Raw genomic sequence first — 26255 nt, 5'->3', positions numbered from 1 at the left:
CTGGGGAGCTTGCTTCAGAAAGAGGCACTGCATACTTCTACCCAGATGTGCAACAGCTATTTTTACTCCTGAGTATCTGCCAATGGGAACATTTTGTGAACAATCAAAACACAAGCTCTCCCAAGGGTTTGCTTGGAGGGAGCCTGTTTCAACTGTGCAGGACACAGGTTCCGTGATGCTAAAGTGGTATTTATCCACTGGCCAATCAGAAGATGCCACACCACCTCTGTGCAAACAAAAGATGGCTGGTGTTGGAAAGGCTGAATAAATATCCTTTCCTAGCTACAATACCTCGATCTTGGTCATGATTTTGGGATCTCCACAGCAATTATCAAGAACATTTCTCAACTACCAAATCCTAATCCCTAGTCCCCAAGAAGAAACCAGCTCGTGGTAGGCTTTCCTTTTTGTTAACTTAATGAAACTATCATTTGATGTCCAATGGAGAAGACAGCATGTGTTCATATGCCTGACCTCTCAGGTAGCACTGCTTCTAGAAACAAAGAGGGGTCTGTTTTCACTCCCCCCTCCAAATTCCAGTCTCTTCAGGGTTATCCAGAGACTGAGTTATTGTGTAATGTTCCTTGTTATTCTACACAGAGAAATGGATGCAAAAGATAAATGGGCTTTGGAAGAAGAAATTGTAAGGAAGGCAGGTGAAAGGAAAGAGGAAGAGGAGCCTTGTACTCGTTTGTAGATGGTGGTGATGAAAGACACAGTAAGAACATAGGTCTCAGTGCACGGATGACCCTCTCAAACACAAGGTGAGAGTGTAACTTCGAGAAGCCATGATATAGCACGAACTTGCCACTTCTGTACCTCAAGTTCAGCCAGCTTGGGAACAGTGCTACACCCCGTCAATGAACTTGCATGAGACCTTGTAGTAAATACATGTAACTTGCGCAGGTCGTGCAATTATTCAGACCTGTTACTCAGGTGGCAGAGGAGTGGGGCAGGGCCTCAACCATATAAGCTCGATGAAACTCAACCGTATGTCTGTCAGTTTTCCCTTTTATCTCCATGTGGCCTCCCAAAGTGTATGTCACCCAAATTGAGGTAAGAAATATGATGTGTCATCAAGAAACCCTGACATTCCCTCCCTGCGGTGATAACCTCCCTTCTATTCCGTTTCCTACTTACACACATTTATACTCCTGCTCAGGATCTTCTCAGGATATTTCCTTATTGCTGTTTCCCTGGAGGCTGAGACTGAAGGGAACTCTCCCCCAGTTTCTTGGTTACTCTCCTATCAGGTAAGTGGGGAACAAAATAGGAGGGCTGGATGCTTACAGAATAAAACCAAAATGCCACATGATGGAGTAATTTTTAGCCACAAAGAACTTCATCTTTTGTCCTTAAGGTAGTCATTAAATATAAAAGAGCAAAGTCATTAGTTTTTTCAGAAGGATTAATTAAAGATGATCTCTAGGGCAAAGCCGGCTTCTATTTTTTTTTTCCCAGTAAAAGTAACCAATCACATGTTTTAGGAACAACTGAATATCTACAACTGGCATTTTCCTTTCTTCCCATAATCAAAGCACTAGATGTTTTCTACAAAAAAATTATAAAAATTCCAATAGACAAAAAGGAAGAAAATAAAAAAGTAGCCAAACTCACAACCCAGAAATAACAGTGTGAACACTACAGTCAAAGTAGTTTATATCTTCCTAGACCTCTTTTTATGCACGTAGCGATACTATTTTTTTAAGTTTTATGAAAATGGGGTCATGCTATATGTATATGTACCATATGGTAATCTCTTTTTTCAATAGATCACTTTTCTATCAGTAACTTTTGGATTTCAAATGAGACAAGAACTAGTTCCAATCTTCTGAAAATCATGACAAAACATACCTGGAATTTTTCACCTTTGTGCATCTGAGTTGATCTAAATTCAGGAGAATCTATAAAGGCACAGGGGTAAATGTTATGCAGAAAATGTCCTCGATAGGAAACCTTCATTCTGATAACAGAAATTAATATTAATAAACACATAATATTTCACAAATAACATTCTGGTCTTTAATATTACGTGTTGACATTTTGTACTGAAGTTTTAAAGACTCCATAGAGACAAAAAATAATTCTAAGCATAAATATTTACTTCAATATAAATTTCATCAACAAGAAAAAAATAAAAGACAGGTTCCACTACTGAGAAGACATGTGCCTTCCCATGGATGTCATTACCCATATAGCTAGAGTAACCATAAATTTATTACTCAAAATCAGATACTTTTGAGAAGGAAAGGGTTGATATTAATAATTATGCCGAAACAGTATATAGTGACTCTCTCCTCACAAGGCTGATGTTCCTAGAAGTTGTATTTTTGTGATATTCAAAAAATAAACAAATCACTTGGGAAACAAGCACATGCTTGGAAGTTTAATGCCTAACTTAAACCTACTTCAATGTTGACTCATTAACTTAAAGGGAAAAAAGAAAAAATGGTCAGTAAAGATTCAAAATGTTCACAGGTGGAAATCCTAACATCCACAAGATTCCACGCGGTCAATTCTATGTAACTCTAACCTGTTGCTCTGTACTATTCTAAAATGCAGTCATAAAATGGGATTTTACCACCAACAAACTCTGTGACCTGAAGATCTGCATGGTTCCCTTCCAGTCATTCCCTCCTCTGGGGGACATGAGAAGACTCCAGGCGATCTGGGAATTTCAATTTCCAGAGCACACTTACTTCCCCTTCAGAAGGATACTCAGACGGTCATCAACTGAGGTTTTATCCTCTGCAGCATACGTCTGGCCCTTTTTTAAGGTTTGGATCATACAAAACTGGCCGGTTAATCTTCTGAACAGATCTGGAGGCACACGGAGTGGTTCAAACAGTCGGCGGTAGATGCCACTGAGTTCCTTCTCAATCTTTACCTGAAATGCAGCAATGACCAGATGCTGCCATAACACAGCCACAGCGGAGCACTGGCTTCTGCCGTCTCGATACAGGCTTGAGAAGAAACAGATCTGCAACGCGCACCATGGCCCTTCTGCATTTCATTCAATGGACTCATACACAGACAGGAAGCAATGGCATAAGCTTAGATGCTCAAAGGGCACTTTTGCAGTTAACTCCAAGAGCATATGGAAAAGATTTGCACTATTGATCACATCTCTTCCCATGCACTGCAGAGCAGCTGTGGAGGTTTTGAATGTTAACCACAACATAGACCTTTCCAATCTTAGCATTTCCTTAAAATAACACAGAACCATTTTGTCTTTATAACAATTTTGTTTCACAGAAAGAAATTTTGTGAACTTTTCAATGTTATCGCAAAACATTAGCACATAAAATAGGGATCAACTTGGGAGAGATCTATGAAAATACATGCATTAAGCATTTTGCCTATTCTAAGTATTGTTTAATGCATCACAGTAGGAAAACAAACATCCACAGCTGCGATCATTGCTTCTGATTTATTTATTCTGAAGCCAAGCAAAGAGAGTAAAAGGTTTTGGTGTAGCAATTTCTTCTTAAAGTAAAATACTCTGTAGAACAAGAGCCCGCCGAATTAAGTCTGGCTGTTGGAGGGAGGGAAAAGCAAAATCGCTGAATCACCTCTGCTGTTAGATAAGACCCAGGTCACACGCCATACTGGGGCCCAGCATTAGTCTGGGAAAACTGGAAAGATGTGAATGAACTTTGGGACTCAAAAGATCATCTGTCCCAATGAAATCCACGACAGCCACACTCTAAAGTTTATAGATCCACATCATGATGGCCACTCAGATGTCTCTACAGCCTTTGTGATGCTCTTGCCATGTTCATTTTAACAAAGAACCGGCACTGATACTTTTCAAGAAAGTAGGCTTATAATACAAGAAGAAACAAAAACACAGATACTGTGTGAGTGTTTTTACCTGATGCTACTGCCATCACCACATCAGCAACTTCTAAACCTATGATCAGAGCTTGGGGCTCCAGCAAGTTCTGATAGAAATTATAATCCTCATTATCACTACCATCTACCTCCTCTACCTCAGAGTTCTAGTAATGAGGATTTAAGATAGTTTACTCACAAATATGTCCTACTTTCGAGATACACACTAGCCTATGTGACCTAGTAATAAACACAGGAACTGAATCTAAAACTCAAATTCATAATCTGCTCATTCTGCAAGTCTTAGCTCAAGTCCCAATTCCTTCATGAAGCCTTCTTAATTCTTCTTGTGAAAGCTATCACTCATCACGTGTTTTTCTGAGCACTTGTTATGTGACAATCATGGCTGACAGGAATTTGAAAAACAACCTTAAGGTGGTAGATGATACTGTTATTTCCAAGTAATTGCTTCTCCCATCCCTGGTGAAAGGATTATTCATTCCCTGACCCCAGCCCATTCCCACACTATCACTCTTGCCCATTTTGTTTGCTTTAGCCAATGGAGTGTGAATAAAACTGATGTTATGTTCCTTCTGTGGAGAAGTTTTAAGAGACGCCAGGTCTTTCTCTGTTGTTCTCTTGTACTTTTTTCTCTGCCATGAGAACACATGTCTCAACAGAAGCTGCTGCTTCAGCAGAGACCCTGGAATGAAGACACAGCCCAGAATCACAGCTGACACACAATTGCTAGAGTCCACGTATAAGGTGGGTGAGAGAAAGGACCTGTCACTGAGACTTTCAAGTTGTTTATGACACAGGGGAACCTAGAGAGAACTCATATAGTAAGCAAAATGGGCTGGGTTGCAATGTTTGAGGTTACACTTTAGTAGAATGCCCATTACTTGTATCATCTATATCATTCAAGCAATCATTTCCTGTGAAATGTCTTGTTTTCTGTGCACATGTCTGGCACTGAACATGAGGACAAGACCTGTATCTTTTACCTTACTTAATAATTGTGTGTATTTTGAACCATTAGTGTGTACTTTGAACATTAGTAAACAGGGAGTGATTTCTAGAAGCCACACTGCTTTCGTATCCTATTTACATCTTTTGGTTCTTGGAATGACCAAGGAAACACAACAGGATGTTGAGAAAAAGGTTAAATATTAGTGTTTTGGCAATACCCTCCCAAAATGATGATTTTCTTAAATGAATATTTTGGGCATAATGTAATGAAAAAAATAAAGTCATTACATTTACAAAATAGCAGGAACTATTTGTAAATCATTAGTATGTTCAAGGAAGTTGCCCATGAGTAATTAATTTTACAGCTGGGCAAAGATATTTCTAAGTGACATTTAAAAATCAATAGACAAAAGAAATAATGAGTTATATGACAAAAAATGTTCTCTCATGTGTAAATTGCCTTAATGATGTAAAAAATTTTAAAGAACTCTTTTGTAGGGGTGTCTGGGTAGCAGAGTTGGTTGAGTACCCGAACCCTTGGATTTGGCTCAGGTCATGACCTTGGGGTTGTGGGGTGAAGCCCTGTGTGGGACCTCTGCTGAGTGCGGAGTCTGCATGAGACTTTCTCCCTCTCCCTCTGCCCCTCCCGCCTGCTCTCTCTCTCTAAAATAAATACATGCATCTTTTTAAAAAGACTCATTTGTAGAACAAAGTTCATGGGATTCAAATATTTCCCTTTCAGACATATACGAACAAATCGAAGAAATGATACTAAGGGGATTAAAGATGTTAAATGTTCATGTTCATTTTCAAGTCTAACAAAGCACTTTAAAAGCTTTTTGGCTTTAAAAATCTCTTCTTTTAAAATCTCCTCCACATTAATTTTAGTAATTACCGGTCTTTTCTTGTACAAAAGATATGACAGATGCAAAATGTTGACACCCAGGAATACGGAGTTCCAGATCATGATATCCAAGGCACATCGGTAGAGAGTGGCCCAGACAATATAAAGGGTACATCCTGTTGAGTAACAAAGTCAATGTGTTAGATGTCTTCAATAGCATCAGGATGAAGCTTAATACATTTGATATCCTCTGCATATTTAAAAAAAAAAAAACAACACATTTTAGAAATACTTAAGCCACGGGCACCTGGGTGGCTCAGTCAGTTAAGTATGATTTTGGCTCAGGTCATGAACTCACCGTCCTGAGATAAAGCCACCCCCGTACCCTCCCACCTCTGCACTTCCCCCCACCTCCCATCCACACTGGGCCAGGCCTTGCTTGGAAGCCCATCTTTCTCTCTCTCCCTCTCCCTCTGCCCCTCATCCTGCTTGTGCATACACACACGTCTGCATTCTCTTTCTCGCTCTTAAAAAAAAAAAAAAAAAGAAAAACCTAAGCCAAGCATTACTTTAAGTTCCATTTTGGTTTTTTGTCTTATTACTACAAAAGAAAAACATGTTTTGTTGCAGAAAATTTATGTAGAAAATATATTTTATAGGAGAAAAACCCCCCACAATTCTACTACTGTTGATACCTAATACTTCCTTACAGTCTTGATGCATTTTTACCTGATGGCAAACCTACAGTATACAAAATTTTAAAACCCACTTTCTTACTTTTTTTACTTATTGTGGTAATCTCCCTATTTTGTTAAAACTCTTCATATACATAGTTTTTAATGACTGTAGCTGATTAAGCCCTAATTTATCTAACCATTTCCCAACTGGTAAACAGATGAGATTTTTTGCGTATAAGTTTTGATACATCACCAAAACACCTTTATACATTAAGAATTAATGTTTTTCTGACTATTTCTTTAGGGTGGATTACCTGACAGTAAGTCAAGGAAATGAACTTTATAGCTTTTGATGAGACTGAAGAATTTTTTCCCAAAGGTATATAGATATTTGTAATCCTACTAGTTGGGAATGCCACTATCAAGTTCTTAATATTACAAAATTTGAAAGCTCTTAATTTGATACTGAGGTTTTATTTTGTTTTGCATTTCCATGATCATTGGTGAGCCTGCATATTTTACCAAGATTTTCTACCCATTTGAATTTTTCATTTGATGATTTTCCATTCACCTCTGGAAAACTTCTTGCCTTTTTTTTTTCTTTAATCAATTCTCTCACTTTAGGAAAAGTCCCAGTTTCCTTTGATCCATTTGTGGTGGGAGAGTCCATATATATTTTTAACTTATAATAAAATGATCAATATGATACAAATATATCAACTATATATGCACATAAAAGCTAACCTCCCACATTAAAAACTTATCCATTTGCAATTTTTATTTCATCAGAATGATCTGGGGCATCTGAGTAGACCAAAATGTAAAACTTTTTAAGTTCTTAAAATAACATTTCATAGCAAATTTTGTGGAATTTTAAAAATTATTAAAGAGGATAGGGAAAAATAATGCTTCGACGGACTGGGAAGACAAGGACCTGAATTATAGTCCTGGTTTGGCCACATTCTCACATTCTTAATTTTGGATGAGTCATTGAAATTCTCCAGGTTTCTTCTTGGTCAGATTAGATGATCTCCTTGGTCTATCCTACCTCTAAAACTGTGTCTTAAAATTTATAATTAGCGGAGTGCCTGGGTGGCTCAGTCGGTGAAGTGTCTGCCTTCGGCTCAGGTCATGATCTTGGGATCCTGGGATCGGGTCCTCCTTGAGCTCCCTGCTCAATGGGGAGTCTGCTTCTCCCTCTGCCAATGCCCCTCCCCTGCTCCTGCTCCTGTGCACGTGTGTGTTCTCTCTCTCTTTCTCTCAAATAAATAAAATCTTTAAAAAATTCATAATTAGCCTTTGCCTTTTCATAGGGTGTGGCTTGGTTTTGCTTAGTTTTTCATTCAACACTGTGTAATGCTTGCTGCAATCCCTGCCTTACTCAGAGGTAACGCAGAAATCCATAAGCTACCATCTCGCTTCCCTTCCAGCCCTTTCTTATTTTATCTATCTATCCATCTATATCTACTTATTTATTCATTTTGAGTATAATTGAAACATAATGTTACTTTAGTTTCAGGTGTATAACCCACGGATTCAACTTCTCTCTGCATTATGCTAAGCTCCCCACAAGTGCAGCTCCCATCTGTCACCACACAACGCTATTATAGTTATTACTGACTAGATTCCCTATGCTGTGCCTTTTATTCCCATAATTTATTCATTCCATAACTGGAAGCCTGTCTCTCACTTCCAGGCTTGACTTTGACCATTCCTTGTAATTCTTCATGTATCCCAGGCATAATGAGCTACTCTTCATCTTCCCTTATTATGCTGAATTCCCCTCTCCTCTGTGCCTTTTACCTGGATACTGTACACACTCACACTTGGAGAAATCCTGTTCAGCTTCCAAAAGCCAGCTCCAGGGTCATCTCCTCAGCGTGACCTTGTTCCTCCTTCCTGCTGGGCCTGTCACCCTCTCCATTTCTCCCTGGCCCTGGGTGTACACCGACAACATAGCATCTAGTACCTCACACTTGACTGCCCATCTGTTTGTCTCCAGCCCCCCCCCCAAAAAAGTATCCTTTTCAAAGATGGACCCTGCCTTCTTCAGTCCTTTTTTTTTTTTTTAAAGATTTTATTTATTTATTCGACACAGAGAACCAGCGGGAGGGAGGGGCAGAGAGCACAAGGAGGGAGAACAGCCGGCAGGGGAGAATCTGGCTCCCCGCTGAGCAAGGAGCCCAATGCAGGGCTCGATCCCTGAACCCTGGGATCATGACCTGAGCTGAAGGCAGACGCTTAACAGACTGAGTCACCCAGGCTCCCCTTCCTTCTTCAGTCTTTGCCTGAGAACTTATAGGTGCTCAAAAATATACCTGAATACATAAATCACCAAAGAAACAATCACATAGAGAGTCATTGGTCAAGAATCACTGGCTAAAATAATTCATTCAATTGTTCTGGCATTTTGATGTGAATCAATTTGACATGCTTCATCAGGATTACTGGAGCCCTCCAAAAAGTTTTCCTTGAACTACTGTGTCTGGGAAATTGCTTTTGTTCCCAGTGTCACATTATAGGCCATAAGAAACCTATTAAAACAACAATGGTTAAGACTGGATAGGGCTTACTATGTGCCAGGAGCTATAAGAAGTCAAATATCACACATATGTGTGTGTACACATGCACACGCGTGCATGCACGTGCACACACACACACACACACACACTCATTTAATTCTTACAACAACCCTAAGAGGGGGTATTATTTTTGCGCTCCTTTGACACATGGGAAAACTGAGGAGCAGAAAGTTTCAATCATCTGCCCCAGTTACACAGTTGGCAAGTGGCAGAACCAGGATTTGGATCACACACTCAGACATACAAATGGATTTTTTGATATCTAGAAAATCTAAACAATATACAAAACACACACGGTCTTGCCTAAAATAAATAAGGGCATGTAAAGGCCTACGTTACAAGTTACTTGATTAACGTGCTGCCAATTTGCTGACAGAGACCTGTATTTTTGGTATGCGACAGACCTGACAAGAGATGCCCTGAAGCCCCCAACAGAAAGCCCATCCATTGCCAGTTCCAGAGAAGTTACAAAGGTCTCGATTAGGAAACTTACCTATAGATAACATTCCCCTAAGGAGTATCATATGAAGGTGAAGGGTGGTTGGAATAACCAACCCAATCGTGAAAAAAATATTTGCTACATGAAAAACGAGGTGATGTATCTCTCTCCAGTTTTCGCATGTGGTCTCATTGGAAGGCACAGGTATGATCCTTTCTAACTCAGGTGTAAAACCTATTGCAGTCGATTCTGTCAATGGGCTGGACTTGGTATAATTCATCTTGAAAATCCCTGTAAAAACAAAGACACAAAAGGACAATTATAAAAATGGCAGCTGTCTCTTTCTACCCATATGTATTGTATCAAAATGATTTCTGTGAACTAATTGTTGGTTAGATAGACTTTTCTGGTGCTTAAGAATTAGAACCACGTTTGACTCCAACTAGTCACATATTAAGTGTTACTACTTTATCTGTTAAATGATGATAGTAATAACCTCATTTGACTTTCTAATGAAATGAAATGAAGTAAAATATATAAAATATTTAGCATAGTACACAACCATTCACTAATATATATATATCTATATAGACATACACGTTGGGGGAGAGAGAAATGAGAAATTAATGACTCTAAAAGATAACCACCAATGTTCATAAGCCACAGCAATTACAAAGTCTTCGTCACATTCCCACTATGACACTGAATCCAAACACAGAAAAAAATAACAGGAAAAACTGATTATTTAAGTATGTCAAAAAAATTAACCTTCTCATGTTTACTACTTGAAGGTTTAGTATATTTAGAAGGCTCTAGTTATATACTGTCATTAGATCATTGCATCATACACATATACATTCTATATTATCATATATACACATAATAAATACACTACTAATCATTTATACATACGATATAAAATTAACTCTTCCTTTCATTGTCTAATTTAAATCTATACTTTCGTTCCCATAAAAACTCCACTAGGTAGCAATGTTACAAATTACAAAGTAGTAAACTTGTGGTTTACTTATATGTAGGAGAGGTAATGAATATATGTTCAACTATTTCATATTAAAATCTGTAGCAACTACAGTTCAAAGAGTACACATTTTGCACATGCTTACCTAAACCTTAACACAAAGTGGCACCATTTCCTAACTAAATTACTTGTCCTCCATCTCTGGTACTTAAAAAACTCTTTCTATTATTAATTATACAAATTGGTCCCTGACAAAAACCACATAGGTTTTCAGATTATATGAATTATTCTGTTTCAGAAAAAGAATTCCAAACGGGGAGGAAAAATATCTTTAAATTTAATCTAATAATGTCTTTCCATAATAAGATCACACAATTAACTTACTTTTATATTTGCCCCCCCACCATATCAAAGTAAAGGCTTTAGGTGGTAGAATAATTGGTACAGATTGGGCATTTTGAAAGGATATTATTAGACAAATCCAAAAGAATTCTACATCTCTTAAGATGATAAAACATCCTTGCATTACAAACTATGAGTGAAATGATCAAGGCAATTAAAGCTCTCTTCATATAATTCTGAAATACTTCATAATATAAGATAAATAGTTGACATAGATACTGATTTTCCACAACAAGGAAAAAAACTACATAAATTCAGCTAATTTCCAAATTTTTAAATCAATAAAACTATAACCCTATTGGGGTGAGAGGTATCATTATTTGAATAGCTCCATTTATACAAAGTTTGCTCTCAAGGACCAAATGAGAATTAATCCTGTAATTTCTGCAGGAGAATGATGTTCAAGGACCTCTCTCACTCATAAACTAGTGTCAGTGTCAGCTTATTCATTAACATTACCTAAACTAACTACATTTCTATGGCGTTTTAGAATGTGTCCTATTTGCTTTTCTAACTAACCTATGTTCTCTATGAGGCACAGGCAGTGTCACAGCCATCTATGTATACCCAAGGCCTCTGCAGAGAATGCTAGAGTTGAAAGCCATATGGAAGGGACACAGACACGACAAACATTTTTAGAAGTCACTTTCAGTCTCCCCAAACCTTAGTAGTAAAGGCAGGAAAGTGCCCAGCATTCCTGGGACTAAGAAAGTCAGTTTCTAGACCAAAAGCCCAGGGGTAAGCCTGGCAAGTCAAGGAAAGTGACTTCCACTCCTTGTGTCTGCTTCTTCCTGGGAATAGAGGTGGTGGGACTAAGTGGTCTTTGAACCTCCTCCAAGTTTTAATAGCTTGAGGCTCTAATACATATTTATATAATAAGTTCATATATATTCCACCCAATGGCACCTGTATTGCCAACTAATCCACTCTAGCTCAATATCAGGCTTTTTATTAAACGTTCTTCAAGTGGCACTAAAGGTACCAACATCTGCTCTGAGAGAAATGAGAGGGAAACCCACAATCTACTGACACAAGAACCAAGGAAATAGCAATAGGAATCTTTAAGAGGCGGGATCATCCTACAACATATTTTGATGAGCCACACCTTATTAAGGGTATAAGTATTTAAATACGTATCTATTTTATTTTCTATATGCATTTAGCTTGTAGAATAGCTAACACTGTATAATACATTTATTATATAATTTATTATTTATTTGTATCTCTATTATTTATCTATGTGTATTATCTCCATGCCAATTTTGAAATGCCAGTTACCTATCGCCAATAATCCTGACTGGATTTTACCAGTTTCATCTCCCTTTGATCACTTTCAATGGATTTAAGTCGTTTACACTGAACTATCCTTATAGAGACAGTGAGTCTAAGGAGGCAGGCTAGACTAAAAAACTGGTTAACGCTCAGGTTCATTTTGACTGAATCAAGAGAAATTTTCGTTCTATTATTTCTTCAGAGTCTAATTTTTTTAATTACCTGGTCTCGTAAAGTGCTGTTTATCTATTTATTTCCAAATAGGTGTCTGAAGGATTAAATAGCTACACGGTGAAACTAACATTAACCCTTTACCAAACTACAAAAACCAAAAGGCAGCAATGAGCAAAAGTCGTGCTGGCAGACTTGATTCATTCTGTAAATCGGCCCAAAGCTTCGCTCCTCCGCGGAATGGCAAAGGGCATGACGTTGCCAAGAGTCTTTTCGCACTTATTCTTGTTTCAAAGCAAGCAATTTCTGGGACGTGTCTGGCCAACAACACGTTTCCCAAAGCCTCAGAAACCAGGGCGCGGGCGGGCGGCGAGGTTCACGGGGTCCCCAGCCATCCGTTCTCCCCAGGGAGCCCGCTCACCTCGCTCCTTAAAAGATGATCAGTGTCTACTATTGTTGCCCTTGACCAGAAGACTCGGGCCACGAGGGGTCTGCGGTGAGCCCCGTGCAGCTCCTGGCAATCCCAGCGCCGGCCCAGGGCAGGCCACACAGTTCGCCGCGCTGCGCGCAGCCTCCGCAGGAGCCCCGGGCGGCCCTACAGAGGGCAAGGTGGAGCCTTAGGGGTTTAGGGGCCAGGAGACCCGGGCGTCCAGCCAGACGAAGAGATGCCGAGCCCACCAAGGGCTTGTCCCAGGCAGAGCGCGGGAACCAGCCCCCGAGTGGGGCTGGGGCGCCCGGGGACGCTGGCGCTGCCAGACCCGGTGCTGCAGCTGCCGACGCCTGAGGGTCTGTGGCCGTGGACCCCAGACATGGGAGGAAGGCTGCTTCCAAGAACAGGGAAGCCCGCGAGGGCGACGGCTCGGCGAGGGAGGAGAGGGCAGGACTCCGGCGGCCCGGGCGCGAAGAACCCGCAGCCGCCGCGGGGCTGACAAAGTTGCTCCCAGCGGAGCGGCGATCCAACTTTCGCTTCCCGATTTAGCCCCGGGAGCCCGAGGCTGCAAATAGCCGGGCGCGCGGGGGGAGCCGCCGGCAGCTACGCCTCCCGCTCCTTACCTGGCTTGTCCCTGGCACCGAACCCGGGAGGCGCTGGCCAAAGTTTGGGGCGACAGTGGCAGGGCGCGGGGACAGCGACGCGGCGGCTCGACGGGCGCCCCAGGCGAAAGCCTCCCCGGATCGCGGGTCCGGAGCCTCCTTGGCCCGTGCCGGGTCCCCGCGCCGGCAGCGGCTTTGACTAAAATAGGCATCGCGACGGTGGCTGCCCGGGCTGGGGCCGCACCGCGCAGGCGCCCGCCGCCCCGGCGCCCCCCGGCGGGCGGAGCCCCGGGCCTCGGCGCGCCTCGCGGCCCCGCTGCTCCGGCGCGACCGCCGCGTCTGCACCGCGGTGATCAGTTTGAAACACCCGCTTTTTTCTTTCCCCGTTTCCTCTCTACTTCTCGATTCTGTCCTTGTTTGGGCATCGGTGGGGGGGCGGGCAGCATTCTAGGACCCGCGGCGTTGGTGGCTCCTCTCCAAGGGGCTAACTCCAGAGGTAGGACCCCGGCAGGGAGAGAAAGCAGGATAAAAATGAGAACTAGAATTTCATTCCCCTCGAAGTCGAAGGACCCACTCGCGTAACTCCTCTTTGGGACACTCGCTCGCCTCTCAGCACCAGCAGGAAGGGCCGGGAGAGCGCGCAGCTCCGCTTCGGAGCCCGTGCCGCGGAGGCTGGCTGGCTCGCACCGACGCAGGACACCACCCTCGGGAACCGGCTAGGGGTCGGAGGAAGCCAGCCCTGGGGCCGCGGGGCCGCGCCGGACGGACCTTTGACCCAAGCCCTGTTCGTTTTCAAAGAAGGAGGGCACTTATCCGAAATTTGCATTCGCGTGGCCGTTCAGGGCCCTTTCCTTTAAGCGAAGCTCCACCCGAAATTGCCAAGTGAATTTGGTAGATTTGGGACCCTAAGTTGGAAACCGAGATATGAAAGTGTGCTCCAGTCAATCTTTACTTTTCACAGAGGACACCTATTTGGGGTAAGAAATGCAGGGCGAATTAATGAGGAGTTGGCTCTGGGGGAGGGGCTGGAGGACAAAAGAGGAAGAAGGTTAGATGGACATTCCGTTTCCACTCGAAATGTCCCATCGTGGGGTACAATTTGTGCCGCTTATTAGAGTATGAGGTTGATGGTGCGTGCCAAACATGATCTCAACGTGAAAAAGACGACAGGTGCATTACAAGGTGGGTACCCGGAAGTACACACTTGCCAAGTCTCTCCAAGAAAGAGGCAGGACGACACCGTGTTCAAGAACATGGGGCCTAAGGCCGGACAGGCTGCGTTTGAAACCGGCCTCAGGCACCAGCTAGCTGTGTGACCTTGGAAAGTTACTTAGCTTTTCTGTGCTTCTGTTTCCTCTTTTGTACCTTAAGGATGGTGATGACGACTATGATGATTGCACCTGTGCCTCATTAGAGTGCTTTGAGGACTAGATGATTTAATCTATGCAAGAGGCTTAGAATGGGATGTTGTATGTAGTGAGTTCTATGTATATGAATATATATTATACTGATAAACCTCCTTCTCTAACGTGTTTGAAATTTGTTATAACTACTCAAGGTTCATTTTCAAGGCTACTTCTTCAGAGTCTGTTTCTTTCTAGATACTCTGCCAGCCATTTGGTAGCTACTGCTAAGTACATTTAAAGATGTAGATACAATAATGTATGTGCCCAAAGATTCTTCATGGATATGCATTGGAGAATGGCTTATAATAAAGAACACTGGAAATAACCTAAATTCTAACCTTAGGCGACTAAGTAAGTTATAGAACATTCAAACAATCTTGTTCTAAGCAGGCAAAGAAAAAAAAATGCTGTAGAGAGGCAGCTGATTGGCTCAATCAGTAGAACCTGCCATTCTTGACCTTACAGTCAAGAGTTAGAGCCCTATGTTGGGATTGGAGTCTACTTAAAAATTTTTGGAGAACTATTAGAAATCTAATACTGTCAGCTAATTATATAGAGCAGAGGCTGGTGATCTATGGTGGAAAGGTCCTGCCCACTATCCATTTTTGCATAGCTAATACAACTTTTACATTTTTTATTGGTCAAAAAAATCAAAAGAATAATATGTCATGATGTGTGAGTATTATATGAAATTCAAACTCAATTTCCACTGAGTTTATTTATTTATTTTAAAGATTTATTTATTTAAGAGAGGGACAGGCAGGGGGAGAGGCTCCCCTGGGAGCAGGGAGCCCAATGCGGGGCTTGATCCCAGGATCTCAAGATCAGGACCGGAGCCTAAGGCAGAGCCCAACCCACTGAGCCACCCAGGTGCCCCATTTGTTCATTGAGTTTAATTGGAACCCAGCTATACTCACTCATTTATGGCTGCTTTAGTGCTCCAAAGGCAGCATGGAGGAGTTCCAAAAGAAACCATATGCCCCAGTAAAGCCTAAAATAGTTACTTTCTAGTTCTTTACTATTGTCCTTTGATAATAGAGTATACTTTTGTCCTGGGTATAGTTATAAGTGGTTTAGAAATATTAAGCCATTGAATCCTCACAATGAACCCTATGAAGAAATGGTGATAACTGTATTATCACCATTTCATAAATGGGAAGCTGAGGAAACAGAGAGGCAGAGTGGTCTGCTCCAGGTAGCCCAGCTAAAGAGCTGGTCCAGGATGCGAACCAGGCTGTCTAGTTCCAGAGCTTGCGCCTTTGTCCACTAGGTACATGTTTCTGCTACCTTCTATTTCTAGCTATATTGCTTCCCACGGAGAGATGCTAAGTAGAAAAAGGCAAGTGACAGGGGTGTGTGGAATATTAGAAATCATCCATGATAAGCTCTAAAATGCGTACCTTCCTTACCTCAAAGTGCTGAGGCTGTAAATGATTTTTCTTTTCTCTCCTTTCTTCCCTTCCTTCCTCCCTCTCTACCCTTCTTCCAACTCCTCCCACTCCTCCTCCTGCTTCTCCTTCTGCTAAACTTTCTACAATGATTGTATGTTACTTTTATAGTAATTTAAAAACATGTTTATTAAAATAGTATATCCCAGGTTCTGGCTTTTGCAGATGGGAAGGCCAGACTCCAGAGGTATGGTTACAGTCAGCTGGTATAGAGCACATTCATTCCTTACCTGGCAGAATAAGATGCCTCTAAGGCCTATACATCATATAAAGATTGTATATTTTTATAAAAGAGTAGTGGATTCAAAATCCCAAGACTTGAGAACTGGCATTTGATAGAGTCTGTGTTTTCTCTGAGTATGTGTTTCATAGAAAGAAGAAGCTGAACTAAATATAAAAGTGTCACACTATTCTGCACCTAAGGATTAAAATATGATTTAATATGTAAGTTTCTTATCACAGATGTATGAATAATAATAGCTCTATAAAATTTAAGATAAGAATTTTAGACACAAAACTTGGTTTTGGGAATGACCTCTGCTCCCTGGTGTCCTCCTGCTTGTCACGGAGAAGTCAGACTGAAAGATTCTGAACACTATTTGGAAACTGATATCATGCAAGGAAGTAACTTTCACAGAAGTATAAAATTAAAAACATACATACAAGGGATAAATGACAAAATAAAGGCCAGCCTGTCTCCTCTGCAAAACCTCTGGCTAATGTAGCTTAAATTGACGTAATTAGAACTACCTTTATTTCTTCATGGGCATCCTAGACTGCTTTTGCTATCTAGACAAAGCCTTGATGAAATTTCAAAGTTCAGATAGAGTAAGTTTTGGGAAAATAAAACAAGACCTCAGGGAGTCCCTGTTTTTAAAAGTATGTAGCGTTATCTTTCATATCCATATCTGCCCATGATTGACATCAGTGCAGTCTTTCTCATTTTATGGAGACCATAGCTTCTTCTGGTATGGTCTCTAGGTAGACAGTTCTGATCAAACATGGACTATTAAATTTAATTAAATTTAAGTTTTATTAAATTTAATTTAATTAGATTGTTTGTATACCTTAGTTCCTTGCATTAAATGTTTCATCAAATTTTTCATTGACCATTTTGACAACCAATATTGTTGACTTTTGAAATTTCTTTACCTCTCCTTTTTTTAAAAAAATTAATTAAAGGGGAACCTGGGTAGCTCAGTTGGTTAAGCATCCAACTTGGTTTTGGCTCAGCTCCTGATCTCAGGGTGGTGCCATCCAGCCCCGGGTGGGGCTCCGCGCTAAGCATGGAGTCTGCTTGAAGATTCTTTCCCCCTCCTTCTTCCTCACCTTCTGCTCTTCTCCCCACTGGCACGTGCATGCTCTCTCTCTCTCAAATAAAGAAATAAAATCTATTAAAAATCTAAAAAATAAAAAATTAATAAAAAAATTAAGAATTAATAGACTTTGTTTTGTTAGAACAGGTTTGGGTTCATACATGATTGAGCAGGTGGTCTAGGAAGTTTCTATATACCCCCTTCTCCCTGGCTCAGAGTTTCTCCTGTTATTAAGATCTTACATTAATGTGATACGTTTGTCACAATGGAGAACCACTGTTGATACATTATTATGAAAAAACTTACATTAGGGTTCAGCATTGTATAGCCCTATGGGTTTTGCCAAATGTATCATGTTGGGTATCCACCTGTGACATAGTAAGAAATCTATGCATTTGGTGTTTTTTCCTAGTTCCGCTCACAGAGCTTCTAAAACCTCTATAATTTCTTGAGTGATGGGATGCTGGGGCACATTTTTTTTCTAATATTCAGTGTTTGACCTTCAATTCCTGACATGGCACTCCGAAGCCTTTGGGATTTCCCGAGTGATGGGGATGATAGGAGCATCTTACACAGAGTTCCTAGACTCCCTTGGAATTTCCTGGGTGAGAAGAACATTTTTTGTTCTAATGAGATGACTCTGGGTGAGCTCCTGGTTAGTTTCTGGATGGGGCCTGATCACCAGAAAGACCAAAGCCATGATTGGAAACGGAACTTCCAGCCACACCCTTCATCTACTGGTGAGGGGAGAGGGGCTGGGGACTGAATGAATAATTGATGCTGCCTACATGATGAAGTATCACAAAAATCCCTAAACGAAGGAGTTTTATTCAGCTTGGGAGAGTGCATCCACCTACTGGGAAGGTGGCACAACCCAATTCCACAGGGACAGAATTTCCTGCACTTAGGAGCCTTCTGGACCTTACACCGTGTACTTTCTTATCTGGCTGTTCATTTGTATCCTTTATTATATCCTTTACATACCAGCAGATGTGTTTCCCTGTGTTCTGTGAGTTGTTATAGAAAATTATCAAACCTGAGGACAAGGTCAAGGGAACCCCAATTTATAGCCAAGTCAGACAGAAGTATGACCCTGGGGGCCCACTACTTGTGGTTGGCCTCTGCAGTAAGGAGGTACTCGTGTGGAACTGAGACCCAACCTGAGGGTGTGCACTAACTCAGTCAGAATTGCATTGTAAGACACCCGCTTGGAGTCTGGAGAGTTGGAGAATTGGTTAGTGTGGGAACTACCCTACCCCCACCCCATTTGGTGCCTAGTGTTATGAGGAGAGGAAATAGAGTTTTCTTTTAGTGATGTCAAGTACCCACCATTATAGTATCATCGCAAGGAGTTTCACTGCCCTAAACATCCCCTGTCCGCCATCTATTCATCCCTCTCTTTCCTGCCCTCCCTAACCCCTGGCAATCACGGATATTTTTTACTGTCTCCATAGCTTTGCCTTTTCCAAAATGTCACATAGTTGGTATCATATAGAATATTGAGTTTTCAGACTGGCTTCTTTCCCTAAGATATATACATTGAAGTTTCCTCCATTTTTTTTTTTTTTGAGTCTTGATAGCTCATTTTTAAAGTCACTGAATAATATTCCGTAGGATGGATATACACAGTTCGTTTACACATTCACCATTTTATGAACATCTTGGTTTCTTCCAGTGTGTGGTGATTATGGTGATTATGAATAAATCTGCTATAAACATTGGTGTGTAGGTTTTTGAGTGGACAAGTTTCCAACCCATTTCGGTAAATACCATGGACAGCAATTGTTAGATTCTGTAGTAGGACTATGCTAGCTTGGTAAGAAACTGCCACACGGCCTTCCAAAGTGGCTGTGCCATTTTCCATTCCCACCACCAATGAGAGAGAGTTCCTGTTATTTCACATTCTTGCTAGTATTTGGTATTATGAATTTTTTTTCAATTTAGTCATTTTAATGACTAAATTTTTAATGACATTCAAACTGACACAGTTGGTTATTTTGTTTAAAATAACGAAACAGGTTATACATTGAACAGGTGTTTGTATCTTGGCTAAATAAAAAATGAGAACTGTCTCAAAGCAAAGGGATATGAAGCCCACAGTCTGTAGAAAAGTAATTAAAACAGCATCTATCTAAATATTTCTAAATTCATGGAGAAGCTCCAAAAAAAACTTTGCATTACCACCGATTCATTTAAAAATGAGTTTTTAGGGGTACCTGGGTGGCTCAGTCATTAAGCCTCTGCCTTCAGCTCAGGTCTTGTCCCAGGGTCCTGGAATTGAGCCTCTCATTGGGCTCCCTGCTCCGCAGGAAGCTTGCTTCTCCCTCTCCCACTCCCCCTACTTGTGTTCCCTCTCCCGCTGTGTCTCTCTCTGTCAAATAAATAAAATCTTAAAAAAATAAAAATAAAAATGAGTTTTTACCCAAAGGGTAAAACTCCTAAATGAAAAGTGACTCAGGATTTTAAGAGGACAATGAATTATGAAGGCAGTCAAAAGCAGGGTGGAGGGATTGGAATTAGAGGCTGGATTTGAACCATGGTTCTATATTTAAAAAGCTAGGTGAATTCAAATCATTTATTAAACTCTTCTGGGCTTCAATCACTTGTCTATAAAATCAGGATAAGAATTCATATTTGACAGGATTATCTTGACTTTAGAGACCATGTTTTTTAAAAAATGTCTGGCATCAGGTCTTTGTTACATTAATTGGACATTTTTTCTATCCCCCTTACAGTGCTTTGCACATGGTACAGAATGAATAAAAATTATTAGAATTTCAGTCATCAAAATTCCCTAGTCTGGTGAAATAATTGAAATATCTTATGAACACATGAAATAGCTAAGAGGTAGTTTTATTTTTTATGTATTTGCCTCTTGTAAACAACTGGACTCCAGCAGACCCAAGACTGATGTTTCAAACAAAATTTGTAAATTACAGGACTTTGGCATATGCTAAAATTTCCAGTGGTTTGGGGTTTCCCTGGAGTAGTCAGAAATGAGATATTGGCTTCAAAAGCAAACTCATGAAATATGCAGTAGTATAGATTCTAGAAACCGGGTACTTGGCAAAGCTAAGGTACGGTAATTTACCATTCTGGGGTTGGCAGAAACATGTACACGGTGACTATTATGTCAAAAACTAGAGGCCTCGGGGTGCCTGGGTGGCTCAGTGGGTTAGGCCACTGCCTTCAGCTGAGGTCATGATCTCAGGGTCCTGGGATCGAGTCCCACATCAGGCTCTCTGCTCAGCAGGGAGCCTGCTTCCCTCTTTCTCTCTCTGCCTGCATCTCTGCCTACTTGTGATCTCTGCCAAATACATAAATAAAATCTTTTAAAAAAAAACAAAAACTTAGAGGCCTGATAGTCCTTCTGTCTATTCTTCCTCATGTAGCTTTCACTCTAAAGCAGAAGAGTTGCATTTGTGAATTATGTGTTTTAAATATTGACAACAACAAACGAATGACCTAGATAAAGTGAGTAATCAGTTTTCTTAATCTTTTAGGAAGTTGTTTCAAAAAGAATGAAGCTATTATAAGGAGTTAAGCATGACAGAATTATGGTTTTTTAAAAAATGGGAAAAGATGAAAAAAATGGGAAAAGCTGATCAGAGAAATAACTGAATTCACAATCAATTCTCGCAGACCTCTCAAACTGGGGTCCCAGTTGGGTCCTCAAAACAAAACTGCGTGCTAGGCCCCAGGCAGGCACCCCCAGAAGACAGGTTCCAAAGTCTAGCTCCAATCACTGTGATGACCTCTCTTGTGTTTTATTCTTTCCCTTTTGGGACTTTCTAGAAATTCACAGACCCTCGAACCCCATCTACGAATCCCCAGTTAATCAATTCTACTTGTAGAGAAGAGAAAATGCAACAACCCTAAGGAAGACAATTTCAAAGGTACAATTTTTTATTTTTTTAGTGTGTCAATAACTTCTTTATATGAGGCATTTGGTGGTGATAAAGGAAAAATTGTGAATGATAGAGAAATAACTTCTGGCAATTCTTGGTAACGCGTCGTCTAGGGTATAGATAAAATTCTGATGGATAGTGAAGCTGTGGGGTGACTTGGAATCTCCATCTGGTGAAAGCAGAACTTCATAGAGTTTCTGCAGAGCAGTGCCATTCTCTTGTGTAATTAATTTTCAAAAAGGGCTGGTCTTGGAGGTAAATGCGAGGTCCGATAATAGCCAGCCCAGTAATTGACATCAGCTTGAAACAAAAACCCAGAGCAACACATTATAAAGATGGAATAATAAAATAAAGTTGGGAATAATGACACTGCCATCCGGCATTAATTGATGTGCAAAAGCACTCAGAGTTCTCGGGAGAAAAGAATTATTTAAATGCAAATTATTACTACTACTACTACTACTACTTAAATTGTTGTAATAAATTCATGAAAATAAGACACCTCCTGAGCTTAATGCATATATAAAACTGAATAAAATATTTATGAGCCTGCTTCCAGCATTTTTATCATCTGGCCTAAAAAATGGTAAACAAGATGAAATATTTTTTTAGCCCAAGACCAAACCTATTTGGTATAATCTAGAACCCAAAATGGTTACAATGGTATTCGGCTTGAAAACCACCAAAAGTGCCACACACCTTCCTGGGAGAACAAGGTCATGCTTTGACAAGGTAAGGGTTTTAGAGTCATTGAGTCTCCAAAGTCTGGGAAGAATTAGAAATACCTTGGGGAAGCACATGTTTGGATAGAACACAAATTTGGCTTTAACACCCTGTATAAAACTCTTCGTACACAGTTCTCTGCCTGCCACAACTTAGGAATTTGTTGGTAACATCAACTACATACTTCAAGTTATCTGAAGAGAAGTGCAATGAATATATTATAAGCTCAGAAAATGGCATCTAAAAGCAACAAAGTATTCCAAAGTGAGTTGGGAAATCTTGCAGATGACTTCAGGTGACTGTTTTAATGAATAAATAATACTTCAGTACCTAAAAGATGTATGTTGAATAGCAAAAAAAAATCAGGTAAAAAATATTGCTATTAGGGGTGCCTGGGTGGCTCAGTGGATTAAAGCCTCTGCCTTCGGCTCAGGTCATTATCCCAGGGTCCTGGGATCGAGCCCCGCATCGGGTTCTCTGCTTAGCGGGGAGCCTGTTTCCTCCTCTCTCTCTGCCTGCCTCTCTGCCTACTTGTGATCTCTGTCAAATAATTAAATAAAATATTTTTAAAAATATTGCTATTAATGACCATCATAAGATGAAGTCATTAAAAATGCCTTGGCATTTGGTACTTATATTATCAGTGGTTAATGTATTGGTGTGTGATTCCCACACGTTTCAAAGTGAAATTACAGAAATGGGATTCTCCCGAGCAGTTAGTCTCTAACGCTGTTATGGCTTTTTTCACTTGCTGTTTTGCACATTTATGTACAGGTCTATTTCTCCTTTTAAGTGGTTAGTTTCTGGGGGTAGGAAGTGTGTTTGGTTTACCTTTCATATCTCCATGGTACTTAGCATATGATTTGCATATATTTGGAACTCAGTAAATATTAGTGGATGGAATAATCGAGTGTTTTTGTTTCAAGTACTGTTATTCTCCAATAGAAGAAACACGAAATATTTTTGAATTTGTTTTACAACTTAAGTTATTATGAATGGGGAAAGTAACAAGAAATATACACCGACACGTTAACAGAAGTCAGGTTGGAATGGTGGAATTATTGTCTTTATTATTCACTTTAGTCCAGCTTACTTATAATATGATCACATCATTTTTCTGATAAAAGGAATAAATAACAACAAAATGACACGTGATGTTCTAGATCACATTATCAGAATTATGGTGGCTTCTCTTTCATAATAGTGACACCTCACTCCCCTGCCCACCCTCATCCCTCCCGTCGACCTCTCTTCCCTCCTCCCATCTAGCTGACTTGTGATAAACAGGAACACGCTGGAAGAGATAGGTTTGGAAGAAGGGGAGGAGATGAGGATCTAAGCCTAAGATGTATTCATTCATTCATTCATTCATTCATTCTTCATTCATTTAGAAACACGGAGTGGTCTGATGGTGAGAAATGCCTGGGGTCAGGGTGCAGTGGAGGAAGAATGCAGAGACCTCAGTGTCACAGCCACACTCTTGGGGCCATCAGCCCAGAACCCCAGAGACCAAGGGGCCAAGCAACATTGCTGTCCATCCAGGGAAGACTCAGAAGACAGAGAGAGGCCAAAACACCTCTTCTCCTCATCCATGAGGCCTTGTAAACTTGCCCCTGCCCCCAGAGCAAGGAGAGAAGCAGAAAGACTGACAGAATTATTTTAAATGATTGTTTAAAAGGGGAAGAAACTGTTCTTAAGTGTCAGGATCAAGTATTTCTGCCATCACAGGCGAGAGGGTATGAGAACAGGATGAGATCACTAACAGGTTTTAAAAAGGTGTGTTTTGCACACATCGGAGTGGTGTTTCCCCATTTCATATGTCCTACACATTTTATTCATTTTTTTTTCAAAAATAATTTAATGAGTACTTGACCTCAGAGGAGATCAAACTCTACAAACTACATTTCTGAGAAACATGAAATACAAAAACTGTTATATTATTTATCATTTAAAATAGAATTACTCTCAGGGGACACAATACTCCATCACATGTGTCCAACACAAAGAGACTCTAAGCTAAATCAGCTTGCAAATTTTCAACCCAGAGAATGATCTTGGAACCTGAAAACTAATAACTGTGCATTCTGAACAAATATTGCTGAAACTCAGTTCAACATCAGCAAGAAGAATGTGGCTTTGAAGTCACGTTAAAGATAGGATAGTTCTGTATCATGCAGAAAAAATGATATGTAGAAAAAATATTATTACAGGTCTTTAATTTTCTTTCATGAGAAAACTGCCAGTGGCACTGCATAGTCAAAGTCCAACTGGGAGGGGGAATCAGTATTAAAATTCAGATATGGATTCAAGAACAGATGCAATTACTTTCCTTCGACTCAATAAATATTTACAAAGCAGCTACCATGTACTAGGCACTGTTCCCAAACAGATATAGACTAGAGGGAGAGTTTGAAAAAAAAAAATTCCTTTCCTCAGAAAAATAGATATTATGCTCATACATTTACTAAACTTTGATCTCAGATGACCCGATTCCTACCCATAGTAATACCCTGTTCTTCACAAATGTCCTCTTATACTGCACTGAAAAATATCTTTTGTATCTTGGAGACCTCACTGGCTACTATTTGAAGATGTTTCTGTTTACAAAGTTTCACCGTGCATATAATTTTATTCCATCTTTGAAAAGAGAGAGAAACAGCACTACAGGGGGGACACTAAATTAATTTACTTGTATGTTGGGGGGTGATGGCACATAAAGCCTGGTGGCCTGAGATAAGGAAGGCTTCTCAGTAAAATTTCTGGAGAGATCACAAATAAGACATGGGAATATTTGAAATGATAGGGGACAAATCCCAGATTTAAAGAATTTATTTAAATAACCTCAAAGAAGGTGCTTGGGTGGCTCAGTCAGTTAAACATCTGCCTTTGGCTCAGGTCAAGATCGCAGAGTCCTGGGATCGATCCCCACATCAGGCTGTCTGCTCAGCGGCTCAGCCAAGAGCCTGCTTCTTTCTCTGCCCTTTCCCCTACTCATGCTCTCTCTCTCCCTCTCGAATTAAACAAACAAAGAAACTCTTCAGAGAAGCTGGGCCATGCTCTTTCATATAGCCATTTTAATAAGGTTACATTTAATTGCACATGTTACTTATAAGCCTCATTTGAACTCAAGTGAGTTGCTGATGGTTCTGAAGAAGAAAGGTTCATGTTTAGGTCCCTGCGCTGTCACCAACAAATTCAGCAGATGTATAACTAGCCTTTTGGCTTTGACTTTTCTTTTGGTTCAGATTGGGGGCATCTTAGTTCCCTTCAAGTCACTCAGCACCATGGTCCATGTAGCGTGCAAAATGCAAGCACACTGATTTGGAAGAACACAGTGGAGTTGAGTGTCACCATTTACTGTAATCCAGCCTCTCTAATCTTTACCCATAAAGTGGGATTCTTTCAAGAAACAAGTAGAGGAAATAATATGTGGACATGCTTTGTAAACTATAAAGTATTAAATCGATGTAGGATTTTGCTTTGTGATTCTATAATTTGGGAGATAATTTTATATTTAGTAAGAGTGATAATCACATGTTAGATCATGCTAAGCATCTCACGTTATATCAAGTGGGGCTACAATCCTACTGTAAAAGTATGTAAAAACAAATAGCTTTGGAATCCTATAAATAAAATAAAATTATATTTATTAGGATCACTAAAGCATGAATTGAAATAGAGTAAAGGGAAAAACTATAGTTCAAGACACAAATAATCAGTTCTTCGGGGGGGAAAAAAAGTTCCCTGTCAATCTTTAATAGCTAGCAGGTTTTAAAACTAGTCGAATTTAGCATATTAATAAAACCTCAGATTAAATTGAAACTGTGCTGATGTTACATGCAAATGTACAATCCCGCATTAAAATGATGGTAACACTCACAGATGACTAAGAGCTAAAGTAATATTTCAGACTTGCAACATCTTTTCATTATTGTAAGATTTTGAACTTGAAATCACACACAGTTCTATCAACTTGAACTTGTATTTTATTATAAGTCTATCGATACTAATATTCATTTTATTTTTTATTGATACATAGGTATTAAATTTTAGTAGAAGGAAGAAAAATAAGGGAACTGGGCTCACTGATGGCCACGTTTCAGTAAGCTGTCATTTGCTAAAAAATAATATTAATTTGGGAGCAGCATTTTTGAAGGCTAATTTCTTCTATAACCATGTGTCCTATCACGATGTGGAACCCAGTCAGTGCAATCCAATGCCACATGTGTATTTATGTCCTTGGTTAAACCAGC

The 26255-nt window shown here is 40.2% G+C and overlaps 1 protein-coding gene and 1 long non-coding RNA gene across 4 annotated transcripts in view; one reads left to right on the top strand and one right to left on the bottom strand.

The window, feature by feature from the left end:
* Positions 1–13390, bottom strand: part of BVES (blood vessel epicardial substance) — a 37696-nt gene extending 24306 nt beyond the window's left edge. Inside the window, exons 1-5 of one of the 3 annotated variants that reach the window (XM_004753425.2) lie at positions 13223–13390; positions 9400–9636; positions 5699–5823; positions 2700–2887; positions 1855–1963 (exon numbers count right to left, since the gene is read on the bottom strand). In XM_004753425.2, the coding sequence (XP_004753482.1) occupies positions 1855–1963; positions 2700–2887; positions 5699–5823; positions 9400–9625 (648 nt within the window). In that variant the 5' untranslated portion in view covers positions 9626–9636; positions 13223–13390. Of the gene's footprint in view, positions 1–1854; positions 1964–2699; positions 2888–5698; positions 5824–9399; positions 9637–12220; positions 12571–12590; positions 13148–13222 lie in introns of those variants that run through there. The other 2 variants (XM_004753427.3, XM_004753426.3) reach the window with 2 other exon arrangements.
* Positions 13391–13495: 105 nt separating this feature from the next.
* LOC123392130 overlaps positions 13496–26255 on the top strand; it is an 18680-nt gene continuing 5920 nt past the window's right edge. The window contains exons 1-2 of the long non-coding RNA XR_006606845.1: positions 13496–14178; positions 21167–21267. This is a non-coding gene — a long non-coding RNA (uncharacterized LOC123392130). The remainder of the gene's footprint in view (positions 14179–21166; positions 21268–26255) is intronic.

Source organism: Mustela putorius, unplaced genomic scaffold, assembly GCF_011764305.1.
Source record: "Mustela putorius furo isolate JIRA1106 unplaced genomic scaffold, ASM1176430v1.1 tig00000450_pilon_pilon_pilon, whole genome shotgun sequence".
Taxonomy (NCBI): Eukaryota; Metazoa; Chordata; class Mammalia; order Carnivora; family Mustelidae; genus Mustela; species Mustela putorius.
The sequence above is the reverse complement of the archived record's forward strand: the minus strand, read 5'-3'. Positions and strand labels throughout refer to the sequence as shown.